The 19,756-nt window shown below is 52.9% G+C and overlaps 2 protein-coding genes across 6 annotated transcripts in view; one reads left to right on the top strand and one right to left on the bottom strand.

Moving 5' to 3' along the window:
• Window positions 1-19,756, top strand: part of SNRPD3 (small nuclear ribonucleoprotein D3 polypeptide) — an 82,039-nt gene that overhangs the window by 47,692 nt on the left and 14,591 nt on the right. Inside the window, exons 2-3 of one of the 2 annotated variants that reach the window (XM_050746426.1) lie at window positions 14,484-14,566; window positions 16,513-16,656. In XM_050746426.1, coding sequence (XP_050602383.1) covers window positions 16,531-16,656 — 126 coding nt within the window. In that variant the 5' untranslated portion in view covers window positions 14,484-14,566; window positions 16,513-16,530. Of the gene's footprint in view, window positions 1-14,198; window positions 14,567-16,512; window positions 16,657-19,756 lie in introns of those variants that run through there. The other variant, XM_050746425.1, reaches the window with a different exon arrangement.
• GUCD1 (guanylyl cyclase domain containing 1) lies at window positions 822-14,194 on the bottom strand. Of its 4 annotated transcripts, XM_050746301.1 has the most exons (7): window positions 14,105-14,194; window positions 13,440-13,599; window positions 8,362-8,446; window positions 7,367-7,532; window positions 6,379-6,470; window positions 3,965-4,206; window positions 822-3,211 (listed from the first exon to the last, which is right to left on the bottom strand). In XM_050746301.1, exons 2-7 carry the CDS (start codon window positions 13,480-13,482, stop codon window positions 3,117-3,119), a joined length of 723 nt encoding a protein of 240 aa, XP_050602258.1. In that variant the 5' UTR covers window positions 13,483-13,599; window positions 14,105-14,194; the 3' UTR covers window positions 822-3,116. The 4 variants fall into 4 exon arrangements, with proteins under 4 accessions (XP_050602258.1, XP_050602257.1, XP_050602259.1 ...); XM_050746300.1 differs by lacking the exon at window positions 14,105-14,194 and having other exon boundaries at window positions 13,440-13,802; XM_050746302.1 differs by lacking the exon at window positions 14,105-14,194 and having other exon boundaries at window positions 822-3,208; window positions 13,440-13,802.

Genomic DNA, 19,756 nt, shown 5'->3' with positions numbered 1-19,756 from the left:
GCCGGGCGTGGTGGTGTGTGCCTGGAATCCCAGCTACTCAGGAGACTGAGGCAGGAGAATTGCTTCAACCCAGGAGGTGGAGGTTGGAGTGAACCGAGATAGCGCTACTGCACTCTTGGTCTGAGACCTCAACCCCAACTCTGCATGCTCTGAGCAGCCAGCTCCACCCAGCACTCACCATCCCACCCACTTTTTTTTTTTTTTTTTTTTTTTTGAGACAGTCTTGCTCTGTCGCCCAGGCTGGAGGGCAGTGGTGCGATCTCGGCTCACTGCAAGCTCCGCCTTCTGGGTTCATGCCATTCTCCCGCCTTAACCTCCTGAGTAGCTGGGACTACAGGCACCTGCCACCACGCCTGGCTAATTTTTTTTTTTTTTGTATTTTTAGTAGAGACGGGGTTTCACCGTGTTAGCCACGATGGTCTTGATCTCCTGACCTCGTGATCCGCCCACGTCCACCTCCCAAAGTGCTGGCATTACAGGTGTGAACCACCGTGCCCGGCCATCCCACCCACTTTTGTCTCTCCTCTTCAACATCCCCCTCATTCTGTGGTGTCTCCTGTAGTTGCATTTGTTGCAGTTCACTTGAGCTGAGCCCCGAGGCCCTTCTACCCCTAGTACTGCCTGTCCAGGACGGCCACAAGCATCCAGGCCTGAATAGGATGGATATGGCCCTAGAAAACAGAAAACAGGATTCCAGTCCCAGCTAAACTGGGTATGGCAAGACAAGGACCTGGGTTCCCATGTGCTCATGCTGAGAACTTAGGGACAGGAATTCTGCAGATCAACACAGCTTCACAGAGGCCAGCCAGGGGCTACCACCATTTTGCAGTGAGAATGTTTATTGAGAATGGCTCATTACAAACAAAATATATATAAAATCTCTGCGATGCAAAAGATCCCTTTCATCCCCCTGTGGCTAGAATGAACAAAGCTCACTGTCACACATGGCTTCAGGTGCTGTGCTGGTCCCCAGCACGTGGACAGGCTGGGCAGCTGTGGGTGTCATGTGCTGTGGGCAGAAGTCCCCGATGTCCAGGCTCGCTCTCTGGCCCCATTTTCATGACTTGTGCAAGAATGCAACACAGTGTGGCTTACATCCTGCCTCTGTGACCCTCCCTAGGCAGGTGGGTCTTCAGAACGGGCAGCTTTCTCATTCATCTTCCAGGCAGGTGACCTTTAACTGTGGCGTGCCCTGAGAAGCCGTCCTCTGGGACCGCAGACTATTTCTAAACATCTTGGATGGACTGAGGTGCTGTTACCACCCTCCATGAAGGCCACTCCCTAGTGACAGCCCTAACAGCATGTGCACTGTGTCTGAATCACATCCCGCCATCCTGAAAACTTCATTTCCTTCCACTGGTTTCCTTCACACAGCTATCCTCACAATTTTACCAGAACACTCCTGAAGATGCCCACACCCTACAGCTGCTGTGCATGGGCACTCCTGGGCCACCTGGCATTAAGGCAATGGAGATGAGACCAGTCTGGAGCCAACACCGGTCTCTGAAACCCAGAAGGGCTGCCCAGCTAACAGCACCTCCCTCTTGGCCAAAGGCTTTGTCTAGGGTTGAGGAGCAATTTGGCTAGGTGGTCTGACCGCCCTCCTAAACAGAGCCCACCTCTGCCCCCAGAGTCACCTGGTGGGGGAGGGGCCAGCTGCCCCCATGCCCTGCCTTGGGCACTGTAAGAGCAGGACCCAGGAGTGCAGGGATGGTATCACTGTTGCCCCTTTGAAAATGATCAATTTCCCTTAGTTTTTTCGGTACAGACTGGGGTTCAAGGCCCAGCTCCACCATTGTCCTGGGCAGCCTCCCCAGACTGGGCCAGCTGCCTCATCAGCTGCCTCGTCTGTGAGGTGAAGGGGCAGATACTTAAACCGCTGGCCAAGTCCCTTTCTCTGAAAAAGAACTTGAGCTGGCTAACTGCCCTGTGCAGAGGTGTTAGTGGTTCCAAAGTACCTTCACTCTTACGATTACTGTTATACTTGAAGGTGATTACCCCTCAAAAATGAAAACTTAAATCTCAAACAACCCCTGACCCCAACCAAAGAAGAAAAAAAGAGGAAGTAAAGAGCTCTATGCTACTTGCTGTGTTGTAAGATCCTAGGCAGGAACCCCTCTTTTCCGTCAAGATAAAAGAGGCCCAGTATCATGTGCAACCTCATGTGAAGACCAGGCTGCGTGGGTAGCTGCAGGCTGCCCCTGCCCATTGCTTTGGAGCACAGGCCCTAGCAGCCAACCTTAAAGGACTAGGGGCTCCCCACACTCAGAGGGCAGACCCTGCTGTCAGGATTTAGGCTGGTGTCAGGAGGCTTCCTGGGTGTGGAGATCCCTCTGGGTCTAGGGCAGCTGTTTATTCCCAGAGCACGCACTGTGCCGCCAGCCATCAGGCCTACCAGTGGGATTTAGGCCCAGGCCACACCCCCGAGAGCCCTCCATCTGAGCTGGAGGACCTGGAGGGCTGTGGGTGGCTTAAGAGTCTCCAGGGGCCAGGGCTCTGCACGGCAGGGCAGCTGTGAGGTGTGTCTATGCTGGGTGGCAGGGGCCAGACACCCTGTAACGAGCCACAGAAACTTGGGCCCATGGGTAGGCAGGAGACGGTGGTGTCGTCACCCACGGGGCATGGGGGCATATGCAGCACTTCCAGAAGAGAGGGGCCTGGAGGGGTCCTCAGTTCTGGGCGATTGGGGTCAACTATGCTGTCTCCAGACACTCTCATACTGTCCTGACAAGTGGCATTAGTCAAGGGACTTCTCTCTCCAGACTCAGCCCTGCGGTCTGTGTGGAGACCCTTGCCTTGGGTCTGGCTCAAAGGCAACAAGGGCACTGTTGGGACTGGACTTCCTGTGGGCACAGCTGGAGTCAGGCTTGGGGTCTTGGGGTATGCTTCCAGCAGCCAGCAGGTGCTTGGCGTGAGCGACATGACAACACACGGCACTGGCAGACAAAGCAGCTGTGCCACAGTATCCCAGAGTTTCTGGGGCTCTGCCAGATGGGCTGAGGCTGCAGTTCCACATTCCAGCCCCAGCAGCCCCAGGCCTGGGCCAGGGCATCCTGAGTGGGCCCAGCTGGGGTGGGGATGGGGTCCAAGGGCCTGGGCACACCAGGCTCCTGCTGTCAGCTGTCCAAGTAGACAAAGAGGATGTCCTCATCTGTGCCATAGCTGGTTCTGGCCTCCTCAAAGTTACTGATGCTGGTGCTGCACATTCCTGCTGGGGGTGGAGAGGGCAAAACGGGGTCAGTGAGAGCAAAACGGGTTGTGAGAAAGCACCTACCCCACCGACACAGTGCCCAGGAGAGCTGGGTGAGGTCTGTGTTCCACCCGCATGGCCACTCCTCTCAGCTCAAGTCCTCCACCCTCAGGAAGCCCTCCTTGCCCATCCTGGTCTTCATGAGCTTTCTCTGACTCCTCCCCAGTTGAGCAGTTAGAGAAAGTGAGGCCCAGAGAGGGGAAGAAACATGCTCCAGGCCACATAGATGGGGTAAGTTTATGTGATCAGGGCGTCTAGGGGCTGTCTCTGTGAATCCAGTCTATGAGAGTCAGGGCGGCCCTTCCCTGTGCCTGGAGGGCAGCAGGCAGGCCAGGATGGGTCTAGAGCAGGGGCTGGCTCTGGCCGGCTTCTTTCTGAGGAATGTGCTGGCCATCCTGGGGGCTGGGGGAGGGGTGCAGCCTGTGCAGCATGAAAGGGTGAGGCAGGGACCTGGGCAGTGGCGTGGGGCCTGTGGTGTGGGAGGGAGAGGTGGCCAGGTTGTAGAGAAGGCTGGCATAGTTTGCTGCAGGTTTGCCTGCATGGCCTGAGGGGTGGCTCCAGTGACAAGAGTAAAGGAGGAGCAGGGGCTTTGGGGAAAAGGTGGTAAGGGAGGCCCTGGCCACACTAGATTGCATGGGTGGGAATCATGGGCACTGGCCATACAGAACAGTGAATGTGGCCCACTCTGCCTCACCCGCCCCACCCAGCACTCACGGTCAGCATAGGCTGGGTTGTTGTAAAAGATGCAGCCAGTGGCCCGGTTGTAGCCGCGCAGGACGATGAAGTGGCCCTGGTAGTCAGGAGTGCGGCAGAAGCAGCGGTGGCCACTGGGGGCGAAGCAGCAGTACTTGACAGGGCTGGAACACAGGTCACAGTGCAGCACCCCAGAGTTCACCAGCACGATGGCCACATGGCCCTGAGCCAGGTGCGCCTGGATGTCCTGCACACTCACTGTGCTGTGGGCAGGAGAGGGGTCAGCTGGTGCTGCTGGGCCCCCATTCCCCATCCCTCAACTGGATCCCTGCTTGTTCCTGTTTCTCTGTTACAAAGCTTGGGGATCGGCTCCTCTTCCCTTTGCCCTGAACTCCCTGCTCTGTCACTTGTGGCCCAGGCTCAGCCTAGAGCCAAGCAGGAGACTGGTATGGTGTGCGTGTCTGAGTGTGCACAAAGATGAGCTGGCCCTGTCAGGCCCTTCACGGGGAGGGCAGTTCAGCTCCAGGTGGGTCCAGTCAAGGGCCACTAGAGCAGCACACAGAAACCATCGTCCTCCTGTGCCCCAGGCTGGTTAGTGAATTCTTTTTGCCCAGCCTTGTCTCTCCTCTACCCTAAATCATATGTAGTTTACGTTGAAAACTGCCTGCCCAATCTAATCCCCTAAATCTAAGCCACGCATGGCTCAGACACTTTCAAAACCAAATGCTTCTCTGAAAGAGTTATTTTACTTTTTTCCTAAGGCTCCTTGTGGCAGAAGGGGCTGCCCAGGAAGGGCTGGGCCACATTACTTCCAGGGGAGCTCCAATTCAGCAATGACATCTGCCTGGAGCCTCCCTCACTAACAGAAGGTGCTGCCCCATCCTGTACCTTCCACTAGGCAGCAAATCCACATGAAAACCTAGAGCAGGGCTGGGCACAGCGGCTCACGCCTGTAATCCCAGTGTTTTGGGAGGCCAAAGTGGAAGAATCGCTTGAGCCCAGGAATTAGAGACCAGCCTGGGCAACACAGCAATAACTGTCTCTGCAAAAACATTAAAAAATTTACCAGGCATGGGGCATGGTGGTATGAGATTGTGGTTCCAGCTACTCGGGAGACTGAGGCAAGAAGATCACTTGAGTCTTGGGCTGTAGCCGTGAGCTATATTGCAATATTGCAGCACAGCACTCCAGCCTGCATGACAGAGTAAGACCTTGTCTCTTAAAAAAAGACAAAAGAAAACACCCAGAGGGGCAGAGGGAAGATGGGGCTGTGGGCAGGGGGAGCTCTAGGCCAGGGGCTCCTGCATCTTTGCTGGAGGGGCTGCTCACCCACTTGGTGCCTTCCTTAGGAGTGGCAGCATCAGTACCACATGGCCTGGCCCAGCTTCAGCCACAGCTGAGTCACGTGGCAGTTTGGATTGCTGCCTCGGCCAAGGAAACGTGCCATTTTTCCATTTGGTCTTTGAAACAAAATAGCTGGCTGAGTTCCCAGTGGCAGTGTACAAGAGTGGAATTTCAGCTATAGGGAAAAAGCAGGAGGCTGGCTGGAAGGAAAAGCTACAGGCTTCAAGGAATAACAAGCATGGGTTCAGATCATGCCATGGTCAAGATGCTGGGGGTGACCTTGGGTGTCTCTCTCATCCTCAGTTTCCTCCCCCGAGAAACGGAGACAGCAACAGCTTTTCCACTCAAGGAGATGGCACCTGTTGACAGCCGCTAAATAAACATTTGCTGCCTTTCCTTCCAACATGTGCCCATGTGGTCATAGTATGAATGGAGATCCCACCCCACCCCCATTTTCTAAATCACCTATCATGTGATTATAGCAGGTCAATAATGAAAATATAAATCTGCAAAGAAAGGGAAAATCTGAGAAAAGCCTGTCCAGGACCTAGAGGCAGCAGGTCTGAGCCCCACTCTCACACAGTCCAGAGAAGAATGCCACTCACACTGGGGCAAACTGCACCCGGGGTCTTCCTGAATCCAGCCCCAATGCATACAGATGAGAAGGGGAGGCCCTTGTAAGGTCACAGCAGCCCCTACACACTGGGTCCTCCCTCTCCCCGTCCCTTGTCAATCACTGCACCAGCACATTCCTCTTAGGCCATCACCCTTTCATTAGGGGTCCTGTGTTGTGTCCCATGCTGTCCTTCTGCAAGCAGCCCAAGGGCTGGATGCAATCTCTCTCGCTCACCTGTCCCTCCAGCACCTGCTCAGGATCCATCCCCAGTCAGAGCCTGGGTCATGAAGCCCCAGTGATCTCCATAAACCAAGGCTCAAGGGGGCAAGTCAGTGCCCACAGCCACCCGGTAGCCAGTTCTGCCTGGCTCCAGAGTTCCAGCCTTTCCTGAACACTATCCCGAGGCCTCCCCACTGCAGATCTGTGGGTGAGCAGGCGTGAGAGGAAGGGCGGGTAGGAAGGTCGGGGGGCTCACCATTTCTCCACCAGCACCTTGCAGGCCTTGGCTTGTGCAAACAGCTGATTCACCCGGGTCTCCTCTGTGTCAAAGTGCTTCCTGTAGAAAGACTGAACAGAGAAGAGGGAGCTGGAGCAGCCACCACCCAGGCTGCCTTCACTCCATTTGGATGAAGGAACTAAAGAGCATGTTACGGAGGCAGAGACAACAGGAGGGCAGAGGAGCCCCACCTGCCAGGGCAGATGGTACGTGCAGCAAGCCTGATCAGAAAGCTGTCTGTCCTAAGCAGGAGCAGGGATGCAGGACCACACAGAGGCATGAGGACGATGCTTGAGAGGGGTGAGCAGCTGGGCTCAGGTCAGCTCCCTGGGGAGGATCGATCACCCTTGGGCTTGTACACTCTGGCAGGCATGAGCAGGAGCCCATAGCGAATAAGCAAGGGGGATGAGGCTGAGCCACCTGGGACAGCTCAGCTACAGCTTGGCTTAGCTAGGTGTGGTCCACGGAACACATTTTGCTGGCATGGCTATGTTGGCATTATTTTTCAAAAGGCAAAAAAAAAAGAAAAGATGGTATTTTGGTTTTCTTCTAGACTACCAATTACCCAGCTTAAAAGCTGGCTCTCCTGGTGAAAAGAAAAAAAATGTGCATATGATGGCTGGATGAAGCCAGTGATGTTCTCAGAGGCCCTGGGCCTGCCTTGTGGCAGTAGCAAAGAACGTAGGAAGTGGCCTCTGCATATTCTGAGGGCTGTAGAAGGCAGGCAGACAGGAGCCAGGACTTAGTACTCAGATCCTCTGGGCAGGCCAGAATGCAAAGGCACCTGCTCTGACTGGCTCCCAAATCCTGCCTATAGCCTCTCTGCTGCTGCTGCCTGGTCTCTGCACACCTGGGTATCTACCTGGGTGTCTAGCCCTTGACTGCTCCCTCTTCCAACTACTGGAACCAAGTGGCCTTATACCTCTGTGTGTCCCCACATGGGAAGGCCCAGTGGCTGGTCGCTCACCTGGTTCTTGTAGCCCTTGTCGACGCCCAGGGTCTGGGTACAGAAGCGGTGCCTCACACCAAAGTGGTGCATCAGGTAGGCCAGGTCGATGGTCCAGATGCTCCTGGTCAGCTGCAGCTCCTGCAGGGCTCTCTCAAACTCACTGTCGTCCAGCTGGCCCAGGTACCTGCAGGGAGATGCGTGGGGAGCTCAGCTTGCTCTCGAGGGTTAACTGGACCAGGTCACCCTCTACCCGCTGGCCCAAGAGCCCCTGTCACAGGTCCCATTCCCCAGAAGTCTCCCTCCTTCATCATGAGCCCCTAGGTCCTGCCCACACACTGCCCAGGCTGCCTGGGGCACCATCCTGGCTCCAGAGTTGCAGGCCTGGACTCTGCTTCTCACATCTCTTGTGTCTTGTGGGCTGTGACCTTGGGCAAGTCGTGTCTTCTCTGACCTCTTTAGCTTCATCTCTAAGATGAGGTCCCTGGATCACATCAGTGGTTTTCAAAGTTTTAGGCACAGAACCCTTTTATTGAATGTGGCTGGGATTTCCAGGATGTAAAACAGATGAAGGTACAGCTGCCCTGGGGTTCCAAGAAGCCAAATGATAAACTCTTGTACAAGGTGACGGCTACAGTCCCTCTTGGCTCTCACTGTCCAGATTTCTGGGATATTCACACAGCTTCCGCTTAACGGCCAACACCCCAGTCTCCCAGGAGCCAGAGGCCGGGGGTGGAGGGCCTCCTGTCCCAGTCACAGAGCGGCCTTGTGGGACAGGCCTGGACACCTGGGACTTCCTGGCCACCCCAAGCCCCCAGGCATTACTATGATGGAGACCTGGAAGGCCTGGTCCACCCCTTGCTCGCTTTTGCAGATGGGACTAGGACCAGGTAGAAGCTTGGCCTCCTGCAAGTCCCAACCAAAGACAGTTACAGGGACAATGGATCCCACCCAGGTCTCTCCCAAGCCAGAGCAGGAGATGTAGATGGGGAGCCCCCAGCCCTGGCCCCACTCACCGCAGCACCATCCTGGAGCAGGCCAGGCCACAGTCCCAGTGGTAGAGCTGCTGGATGACTGGCACAGGCAGCTGCACAAAGTCCCCTGTGCAGAAACAGAGGGAAGTCACAGACCCTCAGCGCAGAGCCCACCACTGCCACCCTCATGGGAGACAGTGTCACTGCCTCCTGCCTAGACCCTGCAGGGGCTGCTCAGGGACCTTCCCACAATCCTTCAGCAACCCCCTTAAATCCAGGCTCCTACAGTAGCAGTGATCTCCCCAAAACACTGGCCAGAGAGGTCAGCCCTACTGAAAATCCTCCAGTGAGCTGGGTCCCACATTTCTTAAGACAACACCTCCATGGCTGCTGCCCTAGCACCCTCTGCACCCTTGCCTTTGCTTGTCATAATCCCTCACACCCCAGGGGCCTTTGCACACCTGGTCCCTCTGCCTGGACATACCTGGCTTCCTGGGTGCCTAACTCCTGCCCTTGGATATCACTTCTCCAGTGCTGCCCCTCTTGGGCCCAGTGACCCACATGTGCAGTCACTGCCCCCATGCCTACTCAGAGGCCTTCTTTTGGTGGGAACTCTGAGGAGGAGGGACAGGGTCGTTTTTTTTCAACGGGGTCTCACTCGGTTGCCCAGGCTAGAGTGCAATGGCATGATCTCGGCTCACTGCAACCTCTGCCTCCCAGGTGGCAAGTGATTCTCCTGCCTCAGAGTAGCCTTAGTCCACAGGCGCGCCACCACGCCCAGCTGATTATTATAATTTAGTAGAGATGGGGTTTCACCATGTTGTCCATGGCTGGTCTCGAACTCCTGACCTCAGATAATCCACCTCAGCCTCCCAAAGTGCTGGGATTACAGGTGTGAGCCACCCCGCCTGGTCAACAGGGGCTGTTTTGTTTCCTGCTTTCATTCCAGGAATGGCACATGGGAGGGACTCAGCAGATACGTATATCTGAGTTCACGAGGCCCCTGGAGGTTTGCTTGACTCCAAAGACCCCAGGACCGCCAGGGTGTGAGACCATGGCCAGGAGAAGGGAACTGTCAGGTAAGCTGTGCAGCATATGGAATATCCTTGTGAGCTCCACCCCCCACCAACCCTGGGCAACCTCTCGGTCTGTCTTTGCCAGGCTGTGAGGTGGAGCAGAAAGAGCCTGACCTAGCATTCCAGACCCAACTGTGCCGCTGCTGGCTGGCTGTGGGCTGGGCAGCTGACTTCCTCTTGCTGGAATGAGTCTGGCCATCCCTAAACGGGCAGGGGGCAGACGAGGGGGGACTTTGGTCTGATTCAGTCATTCAGTCGACAAATATTTCCCCAAAGCCTAGTAAGTGCCTGGTGTGTGTACTGGAGATACAGCAGTGAGTGATACAAAGTTAACTATCCTGATGGACAGCAAAAACAAGCAAACATAACAAAATAGAGGCCTAGGTTGGGGGAAACGGTAGGGGTGTGCCTTAGAGGGGATGGGGGAACAGCATGTGCTAAAGCCCTGAGGTGGGACAACTGGGCATGTGGCATGCAGGACCCTCCTCCGTAGCCATCTCGTGAACCTGGACAAAGTTCAGAGTCTAAAGAGGAGGAGACTTATCTCTGCTGTTACTCACTCATGACACTCGTTCAGCACGTGAAAACCCAGCCCACATTATTTCCCCATCTGGCAGGTCTCTCCTGGACCATGTGACCAGCTCTGTGCAGAGCCACCCCAGGAGCCCTCCTGCTGTGGCAGCCCCAGTTCCCCTCACTCCCCTGTGTGTGGGGCCCTGCTTAACCTGCCCCGCCAGCCTCATCTCGGCCGGCCGCCCTCACCTGTGGTCTAGTTAACCTGTGAACTCCTTAAGGCTTCATTCTACCCCCAACGCATTGGCATGTGAGGCTCCCTCTGTCTGAAACTCTCTCCTGGCTGCTCTTCTCAAAGTTGTGTCCCTTCTAGTCATTCAAGTCCCAGCTCAAAATCTCTTCTTAGAGGTTTTTCTAACTAAGCCTTTGAGAAACGAGGGGACTCTCCTTCACAGCATCCTGTTCATTTCCTTCACGGTGCTTGGCAAAAGTAGCAATAGATCAAGCCACTCTGTCTCTAGACTGCAAGCTTCCTGAAGGCAGGTGCTATGGTATCCTCTCCAAAATTCATGTTGAAACTTAATCTCCATTGTGGTGGTATGAAAAGATGGGTGTGGAAGATATCCACAACCAAAAATAAATAAATAAATAAATACATAAGTAAGTGTGGCCTTTTGGGAAGTCAGAAAGGCTCTGCCCTCATCAGTGAATTACTGCCTATAAAAGGGCTGGAGGAAACTAGCATGGGCCATTTTTTTTTTGCCCTTCTGTTCTTCTGTCATGTAAAGGTACAGTGTTTACGGCCTTTCTGTTCCTTCCACCACTGAGGACACGCAGGTGTCACCATCTACAAGGAACAGGCCTTTACTAGACACAGAACCTGCCAGCGCCTTCATCTTGGACCTCGGAGTCTCCAGAACCGTGAAGAATTAAATTTCTAGAGCTGGGCACAGTGGCATACACCTGTAATCCCAACTACTCACGAGGCCAAGACAAGAGACAAGGAGTTTGAGACCAGTTTGAGCAAAATAGTGAGACCTCCATCTCCAAAAAAGAAAAAAAGAAATTTCTATCGTTTCTAAATTACCCAGTCCTGACTATTTTGTTATAGAAGCACAAATGAACTGAGACAGCAGGAAACCTGCCAATCTTGTTCCCTGTTATTCTCAGTCACTGGTGTTGGACGTTTAGTAGTAACTCAATAAATATTTGCTGGAAGAAATAAACTTTTTTAGGCCAGGCACGGTGGCTCACACCTGTAATCCCAGAACGTTGGGAGGCCAAGGCAGGCAGATCACTTGAGGTCAGAAGTTTGAGACCAGCCTGGCCAACATAGTGAAACCCCGTCTCTACTAAAAATACAAACATTAGCCGGGTGTGATGGCCAGAGCCTGTTATCCTAGCTACTTGGGAGGCTGAGGCAGGAGAAGTGCTTGAACCCGGGAGGTGGAGGTTGCAGTGAGCCAAGATTACGCCACTGCACTCCAGCCTGGGCAACAGCGAGACTCCATCTCATTAAAAAAAAAAAAAAAAAAAAAAAAAGAACTTGAAACAGGGTCTCACTCTGTCACGCAGGCTGGAGTGCAGTGGTGTGACCAGAGCTCACTGCAGCCCTGAACTCCCAGGCTCAAGGGATCCTCTGACCTCAGCCACCTGAGTAGCTGGAACTATGGGCACACACTACCACACCCAGATAATTTTTAAATTTTTTTTGTAGAGATGGGGTCCCATTATGCTGCCCAGGTTGGTCTCAAACTCCTGGGCTCAAGCAATCCTCCTGCCTTGGCCTCTCAAAGTCCTGGGATTACAGGGGTGAGCTACTACTGTGCCAGGTCAGAAGAAATGAACTTACTAAGCACTCACTGTTTGCTAGGCTCTGGGGACACAAAGGTGACTAAAAACCCACCTAAGCCCTAACCCCTAGGGACTCATAAAATGCTGAGCAGTGGGAGAGCTCTGCTTTCCTCTATCGCACAAAATGAGAATTCTTCAGTGGCAGATGGAGACGAGGTTGCATTTGCCTCCTTCCAGCCCTCAGCCCAGAGCAGGCACTTAGATATGCTTGGGGAATGGAAGGCATTTTCCAAAAAGACCTCATACCTTGAGATGCCCAGGCCTACTTGCCACTTCACTGCTCTGCACCCCTCTTCCCCCAGGCGTCCAGACTACAGCCTTCTGTGTGAGGTTCCCTCCTTACTCTGTGGCTTGAGCTGTGACACTGACTAGCTGAGCCATCTTCTGCCAGGCTGTGACTCTGTCCATGCCTTTCCGTGTCCAGCTGTAAAATGTGGCACAGGACAGCAGCTCTCTCTCAGAGACTCAGCTGCCCCTCCTCCTCTTGCCCTGCAATTGAGAACTCCTTGATCCTGAGGCCTGGCAGGCCCCATAGGGCCATCTCCAGTCTTGGCAAGGGCAGATGGGACCTAGAGATGCTCATGTTGGGGGAGATAATGTTAGGCGAGGCCTTGGCATTTGTCCCCGTAACAGCTTTAGCCTTCTGAACACAAAGTCACAGCCAGATGTTGCTGCCTGGAGCCAAGGGGCTGCCTGGAAGGCCCTGGTCTGACCTCAGTTAGTGGTTGTCACTAAGGAAGGCAGGTAATGTGCTAGCCTTGAATACTTAACCCATCTCAGACTCAGTCTGGTCAGCTGAAAAAGTGCAAATCACAGTGGGCACCTACTTCACTGGGTCGTTATCAGGATTAATGAGGCACTGCATGTAAACAACTGCGCACAGCGCCTGCCTGCCTCATAGAAAGCTCCCTGTGAATGTAAGCCATTCCTCCTCTGAGGCTCAGGAAAGGCAACTATCTTGTCTCAGATCACAGGGCTAGACAACTGGAGGAGGAGGGATGTAAATCCCCCCCCACTCCACACAGCAAACACAAAAGAAAACACTCCCTGGGAGTGACACCTGAAGGTCAGGGTCCCACATGTTGTTGACCTCTCCCACAGTTGGCACTTCACTTGAGAGTTTACTAGCTAGCACTCCGTTCCTCACCAACCCTGCGCCTTCAGCAGGACAGGAATCACGTCTTCCCCCTCCCCTACCTCTTGGGCAAGCAAACTAACTGCCAAGACATTGAAAACCAGTCCGAGTCTCCGCCCCAAAGGGGCTCAGGCTACCGCGTGGCAGAGGGAACCAGAGGGGGAAGAACAGGAGCAAGACAAAACGCCGACTCTGGGAGGCCAGAGCACCGGCCCTTTCATTACTCGGTGCTCTCGGCCAGTTTCCTGCCCTTCCCAGCCTCAGTCCTCCACGGTTCCCCAAGGCACGAGAGCTCCCAAGGCGGCTCCAGTAGGACTTTTCGCTTCTGGGGAAGGTGGCGCCCCTTCTACCCGGACCCTCCCACCATGCGGACAAGGGTCGCAATCCTGCCAGTGTCAGGAAACCCCCACTGACTGGAGCGAGGCGGGTGTGGGGGTGAGGCGGGAGTCGGCCCAAGGTCGCGCAGCTGGACCCTGCCCCGCGCTAGGGCGGGGTCCCCTTCGTTCCTAGGGTGAAGACTGGGCCCACAGAGAGGCACTGACCGGGCTCGAGCGGCGGCCCCGCTGCCTCCGCCTCCGTCCTCATGACCCGGGCGGCGCGGGGCGCCCATGGCCCCGGCCCAGAGCGGGCTACAGCTTCCGCTTCGGCTGGGGCGGTAGGGCGGTCGGTGCGTGTCGAGTTCCTCCTCCGCCACCGCCGCCGCTGCGGAGGGGAGAACCGGAGGCGGTGGCTGGGCCGCCCCAAGCCCCGCCCCAGCCCTTCCAGGTCTCGAATCTGGAGGCCCCGCCCTTTCCCTAAGCCCCGCCCCAAACTTTGATCCTAGAGGCCCCCAGCCTCCCGATTTAAATCTGCCCCGGCCATTCACCGCCTCAGCGTCGAGTGGCCCAGCCCTCTCGTCCAATCCTCGCGCAGCCGCGAAGCCCAACAAGACGCGGACTCGGAAGCTCCGCCCCTTTCCTTGAGCCCCGCCCCAAAGCCCGTGCATTTCGTGAACAGAGGCTCCTCCCTTCAGCAAGCCCCGCCTCTGCCGGGGCCCGCTCGTTTGCCAGTCTTAGCTGTAAACCCTGGTCCAGCCCAGTGTATTCCGGAGGCTCCAAACAACTCTCCTTAAACTGCCTTTAGGGATGACCCTGAGCCGGCCTCCTCTCTACTCTATACCTAACTTTATCCGTACGAGATACGTAGCCTCACTCAGGGCGCCCCTTACCTGGCGGTGCTGGGATCAAAAAATTAAATTGTGAGGGGAAGTCCTGGCCCTTGGCCCAACCTCCTGCTGCCCCCGGTCTGAGGGCCCAGGCCCCGAGTCTCCGCCTTGCCGTCCAGCCTGTCCTTGGTGTGGGGTGCTTGGAAGTGCAAGCACCCTCTCTGGCTCTTTGCCGGCCCCAAGAGTCGTTGTTTGCGGCGGTCCCCGGGCTCAGTCTTCGGCCCTCTTTTCCGGTGCCGGAACTATCGTACTGGTGCCTTAGTTTCCCAGCCGGCACGCGGGGTGAGGAGGAAGCGGAGGCGACACCGCTCTCACCACTGGGGAAAGGAAGGAGGCGGGCCCTGCGCGCAGCATTTTGGGAACGAGTGGAATTCTGGGAGCTGGGCCCGCCATTCTCTTGATTCACGCCTTCGCCGTAGCGGCTTTCGCCGTGCACCGAAGAGAAGGAAAAGTAGGCCAGAACCGGTGAGGCTGGGGACGGGCGAGGGGAGGTCGAGGTGCCTGTGAGGGGCCGGGGGCTGGAGAAAGACTCAATGCATGAACTCTGCGGGATTCGGGGAGGGAAGAAAGCGGGAAGTTTGGACCACCCAAACATCAGCGTCGCCTCACTAGCGCCTGGAAGTAAGTTCATTAGCTGCCCCCTCAATGTGCATGCTTCTTACATTCTGTATCTCTCCAGGTGAGTGTTTTTCAAAGTTTCCAGGCAGTAATCTTGAAGTCATTTCCTATGAGTTTTTTGAATCTTGAAGTCAAATCCTATGAGGGTTTTTTTTTTTTTTTTTTTTTTTTTTTTTTTAAAGTAGAGACGGTTTCACCATGTTACCCTGGCTGGTCTCGAACTCCTGGGCTCAAGGGATCCACCGGCTTCGTCCTTCAAAAGTGTTGGGACTACGGGCGTGAGCCATCGCGCCCAGCCGGTCATTTTTTAAAAAGTTCTTTGCATCTCTGCCCCCAGCTCCCTTTCAGGCAGTGGTCCCGTCATGCTTTCCACACTGTTGCAGCAGTTTTAACTGTTGCAGAAATTTTAACAAGTTTCTCTGCTTCTAAACCTTACGTTAGATCCATTTTGTAAATAAATGCTGCTACCTTTTCATTGTGTCATTCTTTACCTATAATTTTGCAGTGGTTCCCCACTATCTTCAGCATAAAATCTAGGCTCCTGGCCGGGCGCGGTGGCTCAAGCCTGTAATCCCAGCACTTTGGGAGGCCGAGGCGGGCGGATCACGAGGTCAGGAGATCGAGACCATCCTGGCTAACACGGTGAAACCCCGTCTCTACTAAAAAAATACAAAAAACTAGCCGGGCGAGGTGGCGGGCGCCTGTAGTCCCAGCTATTCGGGAGGCTGAGGCAGGAGAATGGCGGGAACCCGGGAGGCGGCGCTTGCAGTGAGCTGAGATCCGGCCACTGCACTCCAGCCTGGGCGACAGACCAAGACTCTGTCTCAAAAAAAAAAAAAAAAAAAAAAAAAAAAAAAAAAAAAAAAAAAAAAAAAAAATCTAGGCTCCTAAGGCTGAAAGCCAGGGATCCTCACCAAAGGAGCCTGTCTTTTCAACCTCATGTTCTCCTGTCTTAGGTGCACTTAGGTTCCAACTTTGAGTCGTCGCTCATGTCAATAAAAAGTTCACTACTTGATGCTTTTAATTAGGTCAAATCAGGTGCTTTCCCTTATTTTCCTCCATGACGGGCATTTCCTGCATATAGCACGTTGTCACTTTGATATTTTCTCAATATCCTTGATGGTAAAGTAAGGGAAGGGTTAAAGAGCTGCATTAAAAGTACAGTCTCCTCTCCTAGATATGCATGGTCCTTAGGTCTGTATCTGCTCCCGTAGGGTAGCCACCAGCTACATGTAGCTGTTGAGCACTTGGAATATGGCCACTGGGATTGAGGGACTGGGTTTTTTATTTTAATTCTATTGTGTTTTAGTTAAGTTTAATTTAAATAGCTACATGTGGACATGAGCTACTGTATTGGACAGCTCAGGCCTGTGTTATGATTCTCAAAATGTAATAATCTACAATTAAGGGTTGACAAATAACAGTGCAACAGATTAACATTCCAATCCCCCTCCCCTACACACACAGTATTCGCTAATGGTCCTTTAGCTGAAGATTAAGGGACATAGGGTAGCAGGGACACATGGTCGATGGGAGATGCTCTCTTTTCATTCCTATTTTTACTTCTGTCCACCCCACCATTCCTCCTCACCCGACATCTTGCACATATTTGCCAGAGAGTTTCCTCCAAGCCAGGAGCTGAGCTTTCTTTTTTCTTTTTCTTTGATAGAAAATGCAGCTTTGGCGTTTTTGCTAAGTTTTATGGAGTGCCAGGCCTTGAAGGAGGCATGACGTGTGCCGCATGCCTTCTCAGACTCTGAAAGATGAACTGACTGTTGTCTCTTTCACTGTAGAGCTCTCTTCCTGCCAAGATGTCTATTGGTGTGCCAATTAAAGTGCTGCACGAGGCCGAGGGCCACATTGTGACATGTGAGACGAACACCGGTGAGGTATATCGGGGGAAGCTCATTGAAGCAGAGGACAACATGAACTGCCAGGTATTCTGCTTTGCATGTGAGGCTGTGTGGGAGGAATGGCCCTGTGTCTTGAAGGACAGAAAGGTGTGGGTTGGGGGTCTTCTGTAAATTGTTCTCATTCAGCAGTGATTTCCTGAGTGCCTAACACATACCAGTCAGGTGCTGTTATAGGCTCTGGGGATGTGGGCATGAACAAAACACATAGTCTTGAGGCAGAAAAGCCATTTGGAGATTTGGAATATTTTACTTCGCCTTTTTTGTTTTTTCCATCCCCAAATTTGGGGACCTGTTTGGGAGAAGTGCTACTTCCTTCAGTAGAATCCTTCAGGTTCAGAGCCATTATCCATTTGCCTCCACTTGCTTTGCAGTTAGGAGAATCTTCTCACATACTGTGTTTGTTTCCCTTTTCTCTTGGAGGAGGAGTCTCATTTGATTATTGCAACTACCTTGTGAGGTAAGCAGGTTTGGTGGTAGTCTTGTCATCCATAAAATAGGGAGAATGAGATTAAAGGACTCATCACTCTGATAGTAAATAATGGAGTAGTTTCTTGATACGGTGTCCTTCTCATGGCGCAGCTTTGCCTTTTGCATAGTCATCTGAATTTTTATAGCATTGTTTTTCAGTTGTATCTTCACACTTTCTTTGTTCTTTAAACCATTGGTTAAGAACTTGGACTTGGGAGTCAGAGAGAGATGTGGGTTTGATTCCTAATTATATGACCTTAGATGTATTAATCACTCAGTTTTCTCATCTGTAAAACGGGAGTGTTATTATTTTGGGTTCTTTGATGTAGATGCCAAGACAGAATTATGCAAGGTATTTATTGGGGGAAATGACAATAAAGGATAAAGGAACAAGGAAACAGTAGTAGGCAGGGAAATTTTCAGTCCGTGATGCTGGTCTGACTGGTGAAACGAGAGGGGAAAGAAGGAGGATTGAGCAGGAAGAACCTTAGACTACAGTGTAGTTTTGAGGAAGTCTCAGCAAGGCAGTGATTGCTCATTAGAAGAGTCTAACATGGGGCAGAAATGGGCAGACTGGCACCCCTGGTGTGTTCATTCCATTGGCTGGCAGCCTGGGGAGACAGCCTCTCTCCCCAAGTTGAATGCCATGGTGGACTGCAAAGATGGAGATTGTCGGCTGCCTTCACTCCTCATAGCCTGTTTTCTTTTGGAGGGAGATCTGAGCAGCACACCCTTAAGACTGCCACAGGGATAATATCCACACCCCCAGGACTTTTACAAAGATCAGATGAGCTATATGTGTGCAATAGCTGCTCGGTGCCTCACATAATGTAAGTGTTCAACGTATGGTGTTTACTGCTTTTTTCCAGATGAGAAGGTCAGAGAGGTAAAGCGTCTTACACCACGGTCAGGTATCCTGACCATCTATTGGTTTGCGCCATTCATTTATTTGTGATTTTTCTGTAGCTTTGAGCGTCTATCATCTTCCTGCGAGGTTGACAAGCTTGGTCAGTTCCCTGGATGCAGAGAAGTAGACCTCTGGTGACTCAGGTTTATTGCATCATTGTCAATAGATCAGTTTATCTATTGACAGTAGATAGGTTTATCATCTCTCTTTCATATATCCAGACCTCTGGCTTAAGGCATGCTCATCCACTTTAAGGTACTTTAATTTGGTGAGGAGAATGCAGGACTTGGGTTAGTGAATCTTAATGGGTTTGTCATCTAGCTATATGTATTTGGACAACCTGCTGGGTTTCCAGGGCCTTTGTCATCCCATCCATAACATGAAGGTGTCTAACCAGATAACCTCGGTGGCCATTCAGAGATGCAGTCCACGTGACACAAAGTGCACAGAACTTGGAGTCAGACAGACCTGGAATCAGCTTGCAGCCTGCCACCTAGGGTGACTTGGGGTGAGCTTTGGACCTCCTTCGTCCTCTGGTCCCTCTTCTAAGTCAGGGATAAAAATAGCTCCTTGGCTTCAGAAGGAACCATAGTGCAGAAGAAATGAGTAGATGCATGTCACATGCCTGACCAATGGTGGGGGGGCAGCCACCTGCCTCCCTGCTTGTATTTGTATGCTAGTGCTGCCAATAACAAAGTTTCACAGATTGGGCAGCTTAGACAACACAAATTTGTTTTCTCCTAGATCTGAAGGCTGGAAGTCTGAGATCAAGGTGTTGGCAAGGCTGATTTCTTCTGAGGGATGTGAAGGAAGGATCTGTTCCAGGCCTCTCTCCTTACTTATAGATGGCTCTCTTCTCCCTGTGTCTTCACTTGGTCTTCACTCTGTAGTGTTTCTGTCTAGATCTCTTCTTATAAGGATACCAGGCATGTAGAAATAGGGCCCACTCTAATGACTTTTCTTAACATAAAGTTTTTTTTTTAATAAAGTTTTTTTTTTTTTTTTTTTTTTGAGATGGAGCCTTGCTCTGTCGCCCTGGCTGGAGTGCAGTGGCGCGATCTTGGCTCACTGCAACCTCCGCCTTCCAGGTTCAAGCGATTCTCCTGCCTCAGCCTCCCAAGTAGCTGAGACTACAGGCACCTGCCACCATGTCAGCTAATTTTTGTATTTTTAGTAGAGACGGGTTTCACCATATTGGCCAGGCTGGTCTCGAACTCCTGACCTTGTGGTCCACTTGTCTCAGCCTCCCAAAGTGCTGGGACTACAGATGTGAGCCACCATGCCCGGCTTGCCTTTTTTTTTTTTTTTTTTTTTTTTTTTGTGAGACAGAGTCTCACTCTGTTGTCCAGGCTGGAGTGCAGTGGCACAATCTCAACTCACTGCAACCTCTGCCTCCCGGGTTCAAGCAGTTCTCATGCCTCAGCCTCCCAAGTAGCTGGGACTATGCCCGGCTAATTTTTTGTATTTTTAGTAGAGATAGGGTTTCTCTGTGTTGCCCAAGCTGGTCTCGAACTCCTGAGCTCAGGCAATCCACCCGCCTCAGCCTCCCAAGTGCTAGGATTACAGGCGTGAGCCACTGCGCCCAGCCCTTTTTTTTTTTTTTTCTTTTCTTTTGAGACAGAATCTTGCTCTGTCGTCCAGGCAGGAGTGCAGTGGCACGATCTCAGTGCACTACAACCTCCACCTTCCTGGGTTCAAGCAATTCTCTTGCCTCAGCCTCCCAAGTAGCTGGGATTACAGGCATGGGCT

The sequence above is a fragment of the Macaca thibetana genome, chromosome 10 (assembly GCF_024542745.1).
Source record: "Macaca thibetana thibetana isolate TM-01 chromosome 10, ASM2454274v1, whole genome shotgun sequence".
Lineage (NCBI taxonomy): Eukaryota > Metazoa > Chordata > Mammalia > Primates > Cercopithecidae > Macaca > Macaca thibetana.
This window is presented reverse-complemented; position numbering and strand designations above follow the sequence as displayed.